This window comes from Bos indicus, chromosome X (assembly GCF_029378745.1).
Source record: "Bos indicus isolate NIAB-ARS_2022 breed Sahiwal x Tharparkar chromosome X, NIAB-ARS_B.indTharparkar_mat_pri_1.0, whole genome shotgun sequence".
Taxonomy (NCBI): domain Eukaryota; kingdom Metazoa; phylum Chordata; class Mammalia; order Artiodactyla; family Bovidae; genus Bos; species Bos indicus.
In genome coordinates this window covers 138,616,679-138,632,915 of record NC_091789.1, presented here as the reverse complement: position 1 = coordinate 138,632,915, position 16,237 = coordinate 138,616,679, and the positions used below count along the sequence as shown (strand labels likewise).

The following is a 16,237-nucleotide window of genomic DNA, read 5'->3' as shown; positions in this document are numbered from 1 at the left end:
TGCTTTCGAATTGTGGTGTTGGAGCAGACCCTTGGACAGCAAGGAGATCCAACCAGTCCATCCTAAAGGAAATCAACCCTGAACATTCATTGGAAAGACTGACGCTAAAGCCACAATACTTTGGCCACCTGATGCAGATGACTCATTGGAAAAGATCCTAATCTGGGAAAGACTGAAGGCAAAAGGAGAAGGGGGAGGCAGAGGATGAAATGGTTAGATAGCACCATCTACTCAATGGACATAAATTTGAGCAAATTCAGGGAGACAGCAAACTCAGGACAGGGAAGCCTGGTGTGCTGCAGTCCAAGGGGCTGCAAAGAGTCAGACAGGACTTAGACTGAACAGCAACACTGTGGCTTGATTTCAAAAATCAAATGAAAAAATATTAAGTTGCAGAAATATGTATACTGTAGTATATTATGCATAAAAATCAAAACAGATAAAATAGCATAATATGCTTTGTTTACCTCCAATGGCTACATTCCCTGACTGCATTTTCTGTGCCAGGCACTGTTCTAAGCACTTTGGACTAATGTACTTATTCCCCAGAACATCCTTATGCTATAGGTACTATTATCCTCAGATGGGGAAACTGAGACATGGAATTTAAGGATCTTCACAAAGGCCTGCAGATTGGAAATGACAGAGACAGGATTCAAACATAGGCTGCTGCTGTTGCTAAGTCGCATCAGTCGTGTCCGACTCTGTGCAACCCCATAGACGGCAGCCCACCAGGCTCCCCTGTCCCTGGGATTCTCCAGGCAAGAATTCTGGAGTGGGTTGCCATTTCCTTCTCCAATGCATGAAAGTGAAAAGTGAAAGTGAAGTCGCTCAGTCGTGTCTGACTCAGCAACCCCATGGACTGCAGCCTACCAGACTCCTCCGTCCATGGGATTTTCCAGGCAAGAGTACTAGAATGGGTTGCCATTGCCTTCTCCCTCCAACATAGGCAGCCTGGTCCAAAATTAAAAAGCAAAGGTGTCAGGATTCATGACAAATCCTGGTGACTGTCTATTCTGGAGAAGAAGGATATCAGAGTAGGGGAGTGGAGCCAGACAGACACTTTAGCCATGCTTGAGATACTGTTTCAAGGATATATTCAAATACAATATTACAAATAAAATGAACACAATGTTCATTTTCCCCCATAATAAAGATAAGAAAGTTTGGGGGAAATCATGCTCAAGTGTCCATCCTGTTTGACTATGGCTGGTGGGAGTATAGGGACTGTTCTTTTCTTCTTATAATTTCTTTGCAGTTTTCTGTTGCAACAAGCAAAAATGTCTCCAGACACAGTCAAAAAGTCCCCCCGGGGGCAAAACCGCCCCAAGTGAGAACTATCTTAATTTAGACATCATCACGCACAATACCAGGCTGGATGAAGCACAAGCTGGAATCAAGATTGCCGGGAGAAATATCAATAACCTCAGATACACAGATGACACCACCCTTATGGCAGAAAGTGAAGAAGAACTAAAGAGCCTCTTGATGAAAGTGAAAGGGGAGAGTGAAAAAGTTGGCTTAAAACAACATTCAGAAAACTAAGATCATGGCATCCGGTCCCATCAGATCAGATCAGTCGCTCAGTCGTGTCCAACTCTTTGTGACCTCATGAATCGTAGCACGCCAGGCCTCCCTGTCCATCACCAACTCCCGGAGTTCACTCAGACTCATGTCCATCTAGTCAGTGATGCCATCCAGCCATCTCATTCTCTGTCGTCCCCTTCGCCTCCTGCCCCCAATCCCTCCCAGCATCAGAGTCTTTTCCAATGAGTCAACTCTTCGCATGAGGTGGCCAAAGTACTGGAGTTTCAGCTTTAGCATCATTCCTTCCAAAGAAATCCCAGGGCTGATCTCCTTCAGAATGGACTGGTTGGATCTCCTTGCAGTCCAAGGGACTCTCAAGAGTCTTCTCCAACACCACAGTTCAAAAGCATCAATTCTCCGGTGCTCAGCCTTCTTCACAGTCCAACTCTCACATCCATACATGACCACAGGAAAAACCACAGCCTTGACTAGACGAACCTTTGTTGGCAAGGTAATGTCTCTGCTTTTGAATATGCTATCTAGGTTGGTCATAACTTTCCTTCGAAGGAGTAAGCGTCTGGTCCCATCACTTCATGGCAAACAGATGGGGAAACAATGGAAACAGCAAGACACTTTATTTTCTTGGGCTCCAAAATCACTGCAGATGGTGGCTGCAGCCATGAAATTAAAAGACAATTGCTCCTTGGAAGAAAAGCTATGACCAACCTAGACAGCATATTAAAAAGCAGAGACATTACTTTGCCAACAAAGGTCCAGTCAAAGCTACGGTTTTTCCAGTAGTCATATATGGATGTGAGAGTTGGACTATAAAGAAAGTTGAGCGCCAAAGAATTGATGCTTTTGCACTGTGGTGTTGGAGAAGACTTGAGAGTCCCTTGGACTACAAGGAGATCCAACCTGTCAATCCTAAAGGAAATCAGTCCTGAATATTCATTGGAAGGACTGATGCTGAAGCTGAAACTCCAATACTTTGGCCTCCTGATGCAAAGAACTGACTCACTGGAAAAGACCCTGATGCTAGCAAAGATTGAAGGCGAGAGAAGAAGGGGACGACAGAGCATGAGATGGTTGGATGGCATCACCAACTCAGTGGATCTGAGTTTGAGTGAACTCCGGGAGTTGGTGATGGACAGGGAGGCCTGGCGTGCTGCAGTCCATGGGTCGCAAGGAGTCGAACACGACCAACCGAGCGACTGAACTGAACTGAAGACGCTTTGTATCTTTAAACTTTACATAACTGTTTCAAAAATTTCAAAGTTAAATCCTTTGTTAAGTACCTCACACTCCAAGTGAGAAAGATGCTGCAGAAGTGAAGAAAGTTGCAAGTGAAGTAATTCTCAAACAGAGAAAGCACTAGGAATAATCTAGTTGTCATTCCAGAGAAAGAGGTGCACAGGCCTGGGGATGCCTACTTCCTAACCGGTCTTCCGCAATAATGGGACTAGGGGAGCCAAGCCCAGCCCCGCTACCTCTCGGCGAAGGTCGGGTCAGGGAACAAGCCGCCAGCCCTACCTCTACGCGTGAGACCCTTGCTCAGCACAATAGCAACAACCCAGCAGCAGCAACGCCAAAAATACGTACAGTGTCCTGCAGCTCCAAACCTCCCGCCTTCGCGCTGCATCTTGGGAGGTCCAGGCCGGAGGCTGCGTCCAGCGCAGAGGAGGCGGAGCCTGCCCATCCGGCCAGAACTCGGTTGCCATGGGAGCCTGAGGAGGCGGGGCCTCCGGGGAATATTGTAAAAGTGAATGGCAGGCGGAGCTCGCAGGGGCGGATCTCTGCAAGGGAAGAGCCCGAGATTCGCGGGCTGGCGGGGGAGGGTCCGCAGTTCAGGACGTCGGGGGCGGGGCCCGAACGCGAAGCGAATGGAAAGCCAGGTTGAGGGCCTGGTCCCGCCTCCAGACCCGAGCGGACACACCAGATTGGGCGGCGTGGCGACGCTTCCGCCTTCCTTCCGTTGTCACGCGACCGCCTCCACCTCCCGCCCTTCCCTCTTTACCTTCTGGCCAGCTTGCCCAGTGCTGAGATATTCGGACCGCAGCTGTGGAAAGGAGCGACGCCAACTCTGATCATGTCCACGACCGCGACTATCGCCGAGGTGAGGAGCTGACCAGATCACTGCCGGACCCCGAAGCCGCCTCTGAGGCGAGGGGGCCGCACGCCCAGGTGCAGGTGGGCTGGGCTGAGGGGAAGTGAGATGGTGCCTGTAACGTCTAAGCGTCCCTTCGTTTCTCTCTTCTAGTATCAAGCCCAGAATAAAGCCAGGCTCATCTCTGAGGTTCGACGGAGGTTTGAAGCTGAGTATGTGACAGGTGGGTACCGCGATCTTGGTGTTGAGGCAGGTATGCCATGAGCGGCCCCAACTTTGCTGAGATGTTTGCTTGGTCTCTGTGGAAGCCGATAGGTACCATTTCGATCCTCACGAGGACCATGCCTTCTACGTTTTCTAGGTTTTCTCTCCTTAATATGGCAAGGATACTGCTCCAGTTGGGCAAGTGACGTGTCTCTTGCTTCCTAAAGGGTTAATGTGAGTTAGAAATTCGTGTTTCGAGTATCTCGAGTTTATGGAACTTTCAGGACACTTGTTAGGCCCTCAGCTCAGGTGACGCCGTTCCTCTGGTGACCTGTCAGGAACAACAACCGAGAAAATGAACCTGGAAATTGCCGAAATACTATTCACGTGTGCTTAATTGGGTATCTGAATCCCTAGGTTAGTTTGCCTAATTCCACTTTATACAACCCAGCAGGTGCCCGCGAAGTAGGCCCCCCTGTGCTGGAGCAGGTTCTTTTCATCTCACACTGTACCTAGCAAAGTACCTGTGCGTCCCAAATTGATTTATTGGGTGAACCTCTCTGTCCATATGTCACAGATAACTGGAGTTGTCCAATATTTAACTGATGATTTAATACCTGTACAGTAATTTTCAAAATCCTTCAGGATAATTTAAGTACAGACTAAAGACCAGTCCTGACCCTGCCTCTTAATAGCTTGCTTGTCTTTTCTGAGCCCCTGATTCCATATTTGTGAAGTTTGACTAACTAGGAGGATTAAATGAAAATATGTATAGCAAACTGTGTAGCATGGGGTTAGCATATAGTAGGCTCTCAGTAAGTAGTTTTCCGCAGTAGCCTTTTTGGTTACATGGAAGAAGTTCAGCTTCTACATCTTGACTTCAGTGCTGAGGGTTCCCTGCAACTTTAGATGGCACTAGCTTGTATGTCAGTAATAACCTAGAACAAATAAAGAAATGTGTTCTGAATAACCTGATCAGTAAATCTTTTCATCCCTCCCTGTCAATTTTCCTCACACCCCAAATCTTGTACCGGAGAGTTGCAAAAGCATTTAATTCACTTTCAGCCCAATGAGATAACTGGTTCCAGTAAAGAGATAATTCTAAAATTGATTTCTAGGGAAACATAATTCTTAGCTGTATAGTTTATAATATTGTGAAGTAACCCAGAACTTGACCTAATGTGCTAGTACTCACCAATAGTTGTTTACTTAGGCCCAAGGGAGGAAGCAGGATACAGCCAGGAGAATTTAGTAATAGATAAAATCTTAAAGGTCATCTCCGTCCAACCTTCTCATTTTTACAATGAAGAAAGTGAACTCTGGAGAGAGTAAATAATTTGCTCAAATAGGTCTTCTGAATTCACTGTAGTAATCTTTTGGCAACGCTGGCATATCTAATTAGATCATGGCCCTCCTCAGCTTAAAACCCTCTAGTACCGTTCTACTGTGTTTAGGAAAAAAAAAAAAATCTCAGTTATTTTTGGTGGCCTGCAACACCATCCTCATGTTACTACTTTTCTTGCTCAGTGCAGATTTCACCACTGCCCACAATAAGAAATGTATTATATATTGCAGTCTAGTACACACTCATACACATCACTGAAGCGACAGTTCATTAAAGAATACTTACGTTGAAAACCTATGACTCCCTGGTACACTGATGCACAAAATTAACATCATAACCTACAGATGTGACCCACAAAATAGTGTGACCAGCTTCTTTTATGCCCTTCAAACTGACTTGAGTCTGTTTCCATCTCGGGACCTTTCCATTTCTCTGTCTGGAAGACTCCACCAAGCATAGCTAGGTTCTGCTTTTCCATCTTGGTTTAAATGTATCTGAGAGACCTTTGCTGTTTATTAAATGGCCTCCCTGTCTTGTCTCCATTACAGTTCTTATCATAACCTATAACTCTGGTTATTAAATGGCCTCCCTGTCTTGTCTCCTTTATGGTTATCATCACCTGTAACCTCCCTCGTTTATTTGTTGACTTATTATTGTTCATTTCCTTCAGTAAAATGTGGGTCTGGGGCAACCTGTGGGCCATGAGGGCAGGGTCTGATTCCCCTCTGTATACTTAGCACAGTTCTCAATACATAGTCATTGACTGAATATAGCAACACTTAAATATAAATATACATATACATATGAAGATGAGTCCAAGTCTGTATGAAGGGCTGTCCTGTCTCCTCTCCCCCACAAAAATCTGGCAAAGAGCAGTCTTCACAAAATGTCTCATAAAGACCAGTGTTATTTCAAAGTAAAGCACTGTCTGGCATTAAGTATAAGGAGGGTTTTGTCACACCTGGGTATGTGTGAATGAGTTATCTGCACAGCCATGGCAAATACTGATTTAATTAATTTAAAGACTTGCATTAGTAAGGAAAAGAAAAATTCTTGAGACTTTCTCCCCTTAAAGTTTCAGTTGTTTTGTGAAATAGAGCGTTGGGTAAAGGTAGAGTGGGAAACTGGCACAAAGGGTTTTATGATTTGTCCGTGTTCTCCCTTTCAAGTTTACTTTTTAGAAGTTAGCGAGATGTTGAGAACAACCACTTTCCTCCTTCCTCTTTGATTCTCCCTTTTCTCTCACCATTAACAATATTTTGTTTCAGAAGTGGCTTTAGGCAGACTTAAGCAAACATGTTTTTCCTAAAGGAAAATATTATCTGCAGTGTATCAGTTTATACACTGGCTGAACTCCAACAGCTCTTTTGGGGGTGGGTTCTTGGAAATTCCAAGCATGTTTTTGTTTCCACAGAAATTATTACCAATTATGGATAGATTTCTGGCTGCTAAAAGAACAAATTTGAAGGTCGTAATTGTTGTAGCACTGCTAATTGTCCTTTTTATCCCTCATTGTTTCTCTGAGAAATTTCATGCTGAGTCCCACTCTCTCTTCCTCCTTCTTGTGGCCAGGGCAAGAGACTAGTCTCTTGTGACAAAAATTTATTCAGTTCCTGTTTCATTCTGGGAAGCAGTTTGCCAATATTAGAGATAGAGCCCCTTCCTGAACTACTACAATCTAGTAAAGGTGTTAAGACAGAAATGTTAAAGGCAAATGCTGTCCAGAGGAATAGGAATGCTAAAATCATTTCTGTAGGAGTCCAAGACCAGGAAAAATCACATCTAATTTGGGTGGCTGAGTTAGCACAGAGTTGGAAAAACCTTCTCAGAAAAGGCGGTATTTCTCAAGAACTTTGGGAGATGTTAGAACTCGGCCAGCCAGATAGCGAATGTGATCCAGGTGGATCAGATAGTCCAGGTTGAGCTGCTTAAGTGAGAAGGTATGGGGCATGTTTCAGAAGCCAGAGGAAGTCCACTTTGATGATCCTTAAGGAGCACACCTGACCAAAAACAGTGGGCGTATAGCGTGGAGATCCATGGCCACTGAAGCAATACATTTGTACGCAACTGAGGTTTGTGGGTTTTATTATTTTAGGCTTGTTATCTGATTCTACAAGTATGTGAATTTATTTAAATAAATTTGTGTTATACCAAAAACAGTCCAGAGGATCTCCCATAAACTTATCATACAGAGATACAGCTCTTCTAACAGTGAACAAACTTTTTTCTATACATTAAAACAAACACTTAAAAGATCATTCTGTATGTAGTTTTCTGTGTTCTATTTTTTATTGCCATGATTTTATTTCCCCATATTAGGAAGTAACCAACATTTAACATTACTTAATATTCACTTATGTAAATAAAAGAGAATTTTCTTTTATCTGAAATAGCCTCTTTTGGACATTTAGATTCTTTCCCCTTTTTTTTTGTTTGTTAATATTTTGTGCAGTAGTTCAGATTGTTTCCGGAAGAGTCATGTCTAGAAGTAGAATTATTGAAGAGTGAATAGTTTAGGATACTTGACATGTGTGCTTAATTCTCCTCCATATAAATTGCACCAAGCTTAATTCCCACTATTACATAGGAAAGTGTTAAGGTCACTATAGCCTTACCCAGATTAGGATCGTTTCTTAATGCTTTTTTCTTGGTTTTAATTTGCATTTGATTACTAGTGAGAATAAACTTCATGTATTTATATCCATTTGTAGTTTAAAATTCTTTTTTTCAATAGTGTGTGTTTTTTAAGATTGGTTTGGCCTTTTCTTGTTTGTCACGCTGACTTTTTTTCATTTTTTGAATGAATGTATTCAAAATTACCCATTCCTCTGTGGTTTCTTCCATTGCTGTTACGTTAAATAATTGTCTCTTATTCAGTAACTTTTTCTAGTGCTGTTGTTTTGTGTTGGTCTCTTATTTCTTAATTTTGAAATATATTTTACATATAAAATGTATAAAACATAAACACCCATATACTCACTACTCAGAACTTTCTGTGTATCCCCCAACTCTGCCATTCACACGGTAGTTGCCTATCCTGCATTTGCTGTTACCCAGCCTCTTGCTTTAGAGAAGGCAATGGCACCCCACTCCAGTACTCTTACCTGGAAAATCCCATGGATGGAGGAGCCTGGAAGGCTGCGGTCCAAGGGGTCGCTGAGGGACTGAGCGACTTCACTTTCACTTTTCACTTTCATGCATTGGAGAAGGAAATGGCAACCCACTCCAGTGTTCTTGCCTGGAGAATCCCAGGGACGGGGGAGCCTGGTGGGCTGCCGTCTGTGGGGTCGCACAGAGTTGGACACGACTGAAGTGACTTAGCAGCAGCAGCAATCTCTTGCTTTTCATTAGCTTTGCCACCTGTGATGTATTCCTCACCACTGCTTTATTAAGTTTGCCTCTTTTTTGAGCTTGAAATAAAAGCTGAATATATTTCTCCATGATTTGCATCTGTGCTCATCTCTTTGCTCAAGAGTCATTCTTACTGTAGCTGATTCCTTTTTACAGTCGTGGTGTATCAACAGTTCACAGAATGGAAATACCAACTGATGAATTTGGGGTTCTTTCTAGATTTTACTACTATGTACAATGCTGCTATAAACATTCCTAAATGTATCTGATGCCTAGACTTTGTCTAGAGCAGTGGTTCTCAAAATTGGTCTAGGAACTAGAGTTTCTTGAGATGATTTCAAAGAGCTTCAGAGTCCAAACTATTTCCATAATAACACTAAGACATCATTTTCCTTTTTCACTGACATTCTCTCACAAGCACACAGTGGGGTTTCCCAGAGGTTACATGGCATGTGATGATATTACTCTAACAGATGATAGAATAAAGTGCTTATGTGTGGTTATATTTAAATTTTTCTCAGTTACGATACCTAATGTAGTAACTACCAGTAAATATAACCCATAGAAACAAAAAAGTCTTTAGAGGCCTCAGTTATTTTTTAAAACTCATTATTTTATATTGAAGTATAGTTGATTTACAATGTTGTAATAGTTTCAGATGTACAGCAAAGGGACTCAGCCATACATATACATGTATCCATTTTCCCCCAAACTCCCCTTTCATCCCAGCTGCTGCATAACACTGAGCAGAGTTCCCTGTGCTATACAGTTGGACCTTATTGGTTGTCCGTTTTAAATATAACAGTTTGTACTTGTCATTCCCAAACTCCTAGCCATCCCTTAACCTCATCTTTCCCCCCGGCAACCATAAGTTCATTCTCTAAGTCTGTGAGTCTGTTTCTGTTTTGTCAATAAGTTCATTTGTATCATTTCTTTTTAAATTCCACATATTAAGGGATGTCATGGGGTTTTTCTTCTTGTGTGAGGTGACTCAGTGTGACTCTGGGTCTATTCATGTTGCTACAAATGGTGTCATTTCACTCTCTTTTATGGCTGGGTAATATTCCATTGTGTATATGTGCTGCATCTTCCTTACGTATTCCTCTGTCAGTGGACACTTAGGTTCCTTCCGTGTCTTGGCTATTGTAAACAGTGCTGCGCTGAACACTGTGGTGCATGTATCCTTTCAGATCATGTTTTTCTCTGAATATGCCCAGGAATGGGATTGCAGGGTGATATGGTAGCTCCATTCTTAGTTTTTTAAGGAACTTCCATACTGTTCTCCATAACGCTTGTAGAAACTTAACGTTCCTACCAACAATGTAGGAAGGTTCCCTTCTCTCCATATCCCCTCTCACATTTGTTGTTTGGATTTTTTGATGATAGCCATCTTGAGTGGTGTGAGATGATATCTCATTGTAGTTTTTATTCCCATTTCTCTAAAAATTAGCGATGTTGAACATCTTTTCATGTGCCTCTTGGCCATCTGTGTATCTTCTTTGGGGAAATGTCTCTTTAGGTCTTATGCTCATTTTTTGATTGGATTGTTTTGATTATATTAAACGTCATGAGCTGTTTGTAAATTTTGGAGACTAATCCCTTGTCAGTCACATCATTTGCAAATATTTTCTCCTAATCTCTGGGTTAGAAGAATTGATGCTTTTGAACTGTGGTGTTGGAGAAGACTCTTGAGAGTCCCTTGGACTGCAAGGAGATCCAACCAGTCCATCCTAAAGGAGATCAGTCCTGAATATTCATTGGAAGGACTGATGCTGAAGCTCCAAAACTTTGGCTACCCGATTCGAAGAACAGACTCATTGGAAAAGACCCTGATGCTGGAAAAGATTGAAGATGGGAGGAGAAGGGGACGACAGGATGAGATGGTTGGATGGCATCACCGACTCAGTGGATCTGAGTTTGAGTGAATTCCAGGAGTTGGTGATGGACAGGGAGGCCTGGCGTGCTGCAGTCCATGGGGTCGCAGAGAGTCGGACATGACTTAGTGACTGAACTGGGTTATCTTTTTGTTTTATTAATTGTTTCCTTCACTGTGCAAAAGCTTTGGAGTTTAAGTAGGTCCCATTTGTTTATTTTTATTTTCATTATTCTGGGAGACAGATTGAAAAAAAGTATTTCTGGGATTTATGACACAGTGTGTTCTGCCTATGTTTTCCTCTAGGAGTTTTATAGTGTCTGCTCTCACATTTAGGTCTTTAATACATTTTGAGCTTATTTTTGTGTATTGTGTTTAAGAATGATCAGATTTCATTTTCTTACGTGTGGCTGTCTGATTTCCCAGCACCATTTGTTGAAGAGATCGTCTTTCCAACATTGAAGTCTTGCCTCCTTTGTCATAGGTTAATTGGCCATAGGTGCATGGGTTTATTTCTAGGCTTTGTGTCCTACTCCATTGATCTGTGTTTCTGTTTTTGTGTCAGTACGATAGTGTTTTGATGACTATAGCTTTGTAGCACAGTCTGAAGTCAGAGCCTGATTCCTCCAATTCCATTTTTCTTTCTCAAGATTGCTTTGGCCGTTTGGTGTCTTCTGTGTCTCCATACAAATTTTTCACAGAACTAGAAGTTCTGTGAAAAATGCCATTGGTAACTTGATGGGGATTGCAATCGGTAGATTGCCTTCGGTAGTATAGTCAGTTGCATGGTACTGATTCTTCCAGTCCATGAACGTGATATGATTAACAAACAATGTGATAGTTTCAGGTGAACAGCAAAGGGTCTCAGGTATTCATATACATGTATCCATTCTCCCCACAATCTCCTGCTGCTGCTGTAAAAAAAAAATTATTGCTTAATTTAAACTGTGCTGGGCCTTGGCCACTGCATGCAGGCTTTCTCTAGTTGCGGTGAGTGGAGCTACTGTTTGTCGCCATGCAATGGGGTTCTTATTGCAGAGCACAGGCTCTGGGGCGCGTGGGCTTCAGTAGTTGTGGTGCACAGGCTTTGTTGCACCACTGCATGTGCGGTCTTCCCAGAGCAGGATTGAACCCATGTCTCCCGCATTGGCAGGAGGATTGTTAACCACTGGACCACCAGGGAAGTCCTATTCTGTTGCCTTGGATGGAATGTAGAGCCCTCAGTGTAAAAGGGGTCCAGAGACCAAGAAGTTTGAAAACTTCTGTAGCCAGCTGTGAACTGGGTGTGAGTGGTAGAATAGATTCTCAGTCCACTTTACTAGATAATCTAGTTTCCAAGGTGATTTCACCTGCTTTTATTTTAACCAGCAGTTTTTGAATGTCCTTGTTTTTCCACACCTTAAAAACTGGCATTGTTAGTGTTTTGTTTTTTATTTTTTCCCATCTGATGCCATTGGTAGAATATCTTATTGTGGTTTTAATTTGCATTTCTTTGAGTACAAGTGAGATTGAGCATCTCTTCATATTTTTATGGGCCATTTGGTTTCTGCTTATGAAAATAACTTCTTCAGATGGCCCTTTGTTCTTATGTATAAATTTTAGAATCAGTTTATTATGGTTTTGCAATCCGCCCCCCCACCCCCCGCAAAAAAAAAGAACCTCTTTGGGGATTTTGAGTGGAATTGTGTTAAATCAGAAGATCAATTTTGGGAAACTTGACATAACAATGGTTAAATCTTTGGAGAACTTGGTATACATATCAGCCAAACTCTTCCTTATGGAAAGATTTATAATTTTCTCCATAAGGGTTAACCCACTTTTATTCAGTTTATTTCCACATACTTTATATGTTTTATTTTTGTGGTGCTTTAAAGAGTATCTCTTCAGAATGTATTCTCTACGTGATTGTTGCTGGTTTATAGAAAGTATGTTTGACTAAAAGTTTACATTAATATTGGACTCAAGAACCTTATTCATTTCAATGAATTTATCTCTAGATAAGTTGGCAATTTCTTTGTAGATTATAGTATCACCTTGAAATAATGATAGTTTTCTTTCAGTTTTCTTTCTAACTTTTTAGAAAGAAAACTAATTGTCATTAACGATTTTTACAACTCTTAAGTACTTTTGCTTTATACTGGCTGCAACCTTTAAGAACACTGTTGAATCAGTGATAAAAGCCTACTTGTCTTATTTCTGATCTAGATAGCCCCAAACAAGATCTCTGTAGATGTCTTTTATCAGAATGAATAGGTTTCCTTCTGTTCCTCCTTTGCTAGGTTTGGTTTTTGTTCATTGTTTTGTTCCCATCACAATTAAGGGGTGAATTTTACTAAATGCATTTTCTTCATCTGTTGAATACATTGTATCTGAAATGTTCACTTGGTTTTTCTCTTTTAATCTGTTAATATAGTTTATTGTATTAATCGGTTTTAAAAATATTTATTTTGCTGTAGTCAGTTGACATTTTCAGTAGCTGATACTTTCTTTGGAAATTTTGCATCTGTATTCAAAAATTGGTCTGTAAATTTCCTTTCTTGTATTTTTCCTGTGTGACTTTGATGTCAGAATTATTCAGGCTTCATAAAATCAGTTAGGAGTGTTTCTTCTTTTCTCTTCCCTGAAAGAAATGGTCATTGTGTAGTTCTAACTTGGTTCCTCATAAATTACTGCTCTTCCAATTTGTTGCTGTTGTTTTATATTATGTGTTTGCTTTTATACCTTATATTTGCCAATATCTTTATCATTTCTTTTAAGTTTCAGATCTTTTATCTGGTATCATTATTGTTTCATCTTGAGTATAATCTTTAGATTTTCTCTTGGTGGGATCTTGGTGGTAAATTTAATTTTGAAAGTGTCTTTATTTTTACTGCCTTTTTAATTACACAGTTAACCTTGAGGAATGTCTTCACCTTACTAGGCTGAGGGAGAGGAAGTGGTTAGAGAAGTAGAAGAACCAGGAAACTTTAGTATCATAGATGATCTCTGAGAGGAGAATTTCAGGGACAGAAAGATAAGTAGTGAATAGAAGGAACCTCTGTGGGTAAAAGTACATAAAACTGTAATTTTTCTTATCAACTGCCCTCTCTGGAAAGGGAGGGTGGAATTACACTTTTAAAGTGTAATTACACTCCTGGGTAGTTTACATAAACTCTCTCGATTATGAACCATCCAAGGAATCGACCCAGGCTTTGTTCATCTTTGCATCTGCAGTTCCTAGCTCTCTTTTGAGCTAACATATGATGAGTGATCTTAAATTAGTCCTCATAACTACTGAATTATGTTTTATCCCCAAGAGAGGAAGCCTTTAGAAAATAGGTAGGTAGACAGACACTTCGATTTCCTTAAATTGTGCTCTGACATTTTCCAGGTCAACTTTTTAAAGTTGTCATGGTCACAGTAAGAGGAAAAGATGTTAAGAGTTTATCAGTTTTTGTCCTTATTGCATATCTACAGACCATGTAATATGATTTAGTAACTTTGTATGTAGAATATATAGTTGTGCTTTGAGAACTTTTGTAAACAGTCCCCACATATTAAGTCACAAAGGAAGTCTCAGAAATTCCAAAGCAACTAGATCAGACCATGGTCTCACCCCAGGAAGCAACTGTATGGGAAGTCATAATCAAAAGGTACTTAAAAGTAAATTGAATGTTAGGAAATTAAAATAACACCTCTAAATAACCATGGATTAACAACTTCCTAGCAATGCACATAATTCTTCTGCTGAATAACCCAGAGAGTAAAGAGGATATCACAGTGGAAATTACAAAATACTTAAAGCTGACCAAGAGGATGCCTGTGGTCTTTACATTTATTTCTTAGGAATCAAGGCCCAAATAAAAATCAACTAAAAAGATTGAATTCAAGAAACTAAAAAATGAACATGAGTAAATATAGAGAAAGTAGAAGGGAATAAGAGCAGATAATTATGGTATAGGAAAAAAGATCGTTGATGTAATAAACCTAAGCTGACTTTTTGAAAGGACTAGTAAAAGAGACAAACCTAGGATGACTGAGTGGGAGGAAAAGGAGACGGCAAAAACATCCACTAGGAACAAAAAGCAGATGGAATTATAGCTGTGGCAGAGATTTTAAACACCATAAAAGAGGATATAATGGCAAGCTTTGGCACAGTAAGTTAGAAAACTTAGATTACATGGAAAACTTTCCAGAGAAAAGAAAAATCATCTAAAATTGTCTCAATAAAAAGTAAAAAGCCTGAATATATCAATGACTGTGAAAGGAAATTGGATTGGTAGCCGTAGTCCTCTACACTCTCCCTGTCCTACCACCACAAAGACACACACACAGACGCATAAGGCCCATGGAAGCACTTTTGTTAGCCCCAGCAATGTAAAGATAATTCATAATTAGAAAATGCAGGGGAGGAACTTACTACGTTCACAACATGCTTCTCAGCGAAATTTTAATGGGCACAGTTCAACCACCAAAACTATTTAGAAAGGCAAGTATTGAGAAGTGTCTTTCATCTCTTGTGCCTCTTCGCTCCCTTTTCTCCTTGCCTTTTTAGCTAGCCATATCTGTTTTCTCTTTCTTTTTTCTATATTTGTTGAAACAAATACAAACATATTTGCAGTAACAAGATTAAATGGGGGAAAATGTGTATGTCAATAAAGACAGAAACCACAGTGGCTGTAATTCACCTTTATGAAAAGCAAACAAAACTTTTACCAAACAAGGTAACTTGTTTTCTTAACTCTTCTAAAAATCCTGCAGCAAAAGTCATGGTTAATTGTGAAACTTCAAAATGATTCCCAGAAAGTCAGGCAAAAGACAATGATCTTCAATATTATTTATATAATTCTACAGGATATAAAACAACCTAGTTATCAATGTGGCAAGGAAAATAAGAGGTGTAAGGTTTTCAAGTCTTGTCATTATTGGCTCATGATAGCAACACAAAAATCTCTAAACTTTCTAATGAATTGTTATTAAAGAACATTGAAAGAAGACTCCAACTAGAGAAGTAAGTCACCAAGATATAATGTCTTGTACATATTGAGCATATGAACTCAGTTCTTGAAGAATAGGAGCTGAAGCAGAAAGCCCCTCCCCTCTCTACAACAGACCAGAAGTCAGCAAAGTTCTGTTGTGTCTTATTAATTTATTTTTGGTTGCGCTGGCTCTCTTTCCTGTGTCCAGGCTTTCTCTAGTTGCAGCAAGTGGAAGCTACTCTTGGTTGTGGTGTGCAGGCTTCTCATTGTGGTGGCTTCTCGTCTTGCAGAGCACAGGCTGTAGGGTGCACGGACTTTAGTAGTTGCAGCGCTTAGGCTCAGGAGTTCCAGCATGTGGGCTCTAGGGTGCGCAGACTTCAGTGGTTGTGGCTTTTGGGCTTAGTTGGCTCTGCAGCATGTGGAATTTTCCCAGGCGAGAGACTGAACCCGTGTGCCCTGCATTGCCAAGTGGATTCTTATCCACTGGACCACCAGGGAAGTCCCCGTGTGTGTTTTTAATAGCCCTTGAGCTCAGAATGGTTTTTCTATTGGTAAAGCGTTGCTAAAAAAAAAAAAAGAAAAAAGAAAAAGAATCAGCAACAGAGGCCATATGTGGCCGTCAGAGGCTAAGATCCTTAGATGTTTATCCTCTGGCCCTTTACCAATTTTGCCAACCCCTGTAGTAGCCCCAGAGTTTTCAAAGTGTGGTCTCTGAAGCAGCAGCATTTTGTAGGGACTTGCTACAAGTGCAGATTCTGAGATCTCACCCACAAATTACTGGGCCCCATGAATTTAGAGGTAGGGCCCCAGTCAACCCTGTTTTAACACGCCTTCCTGGTGACTGTGATAGCTGCTAAAGTTTGAGAATCGCT

At 40.9% G+C, this 16,237-nt stretch overlaps 2 protein-coding genes across 4 annotated transcripts in view; one reads left to right on the top strand and one right to left on the bottom strand.

Annotated features, from left to right (window-relative positions):
* The window catches only part of FANCB (FA complementation group B), a 36,792-nt gene extending 33,555 nt beyond the window's left edge, over positions 1 to 3,237 (bottom strand). Inside the window, exon 1 of the mRNA XM_070783435.1 lies at positions 3,130 to 3,237. The gene's annotated coding sequence lies outside the window, so the exon portion shown is untranslated. The remainder of the gene's footprint in view (positions 1 to 3,129) is intronic.
* A 248-nt stretch (positions 3,238 to 3,485) lies between these two features.
* Positions 3,486 to 16,237, top strand: part of MOSPD2 (motile sperm domain containing 2) — an 84,520-nt gene continuing 71,768 nt past the window's right edge. For all 3 annotated transcript variants that reach the window (XR_011565272.1, XM_070784157.1, XM_070784156.1), the window contains exons 1-2: positions 3,486 to 3,643; positions 3,788 to 3,857. Coding sequence is in view for 2 of the 3 variants with exons in the window: in XM_070784157.1 (XP_070640258.1) it covers positions 3,617 to 3,643; positions 3,788 to 3,857 (97 nt within the window). In the remaining variant the exon portion in view is untranslated. The remainder of the gene's footprint in view (positions 3,644 to 3,787; positions 3,858 to 16,237) is intronic.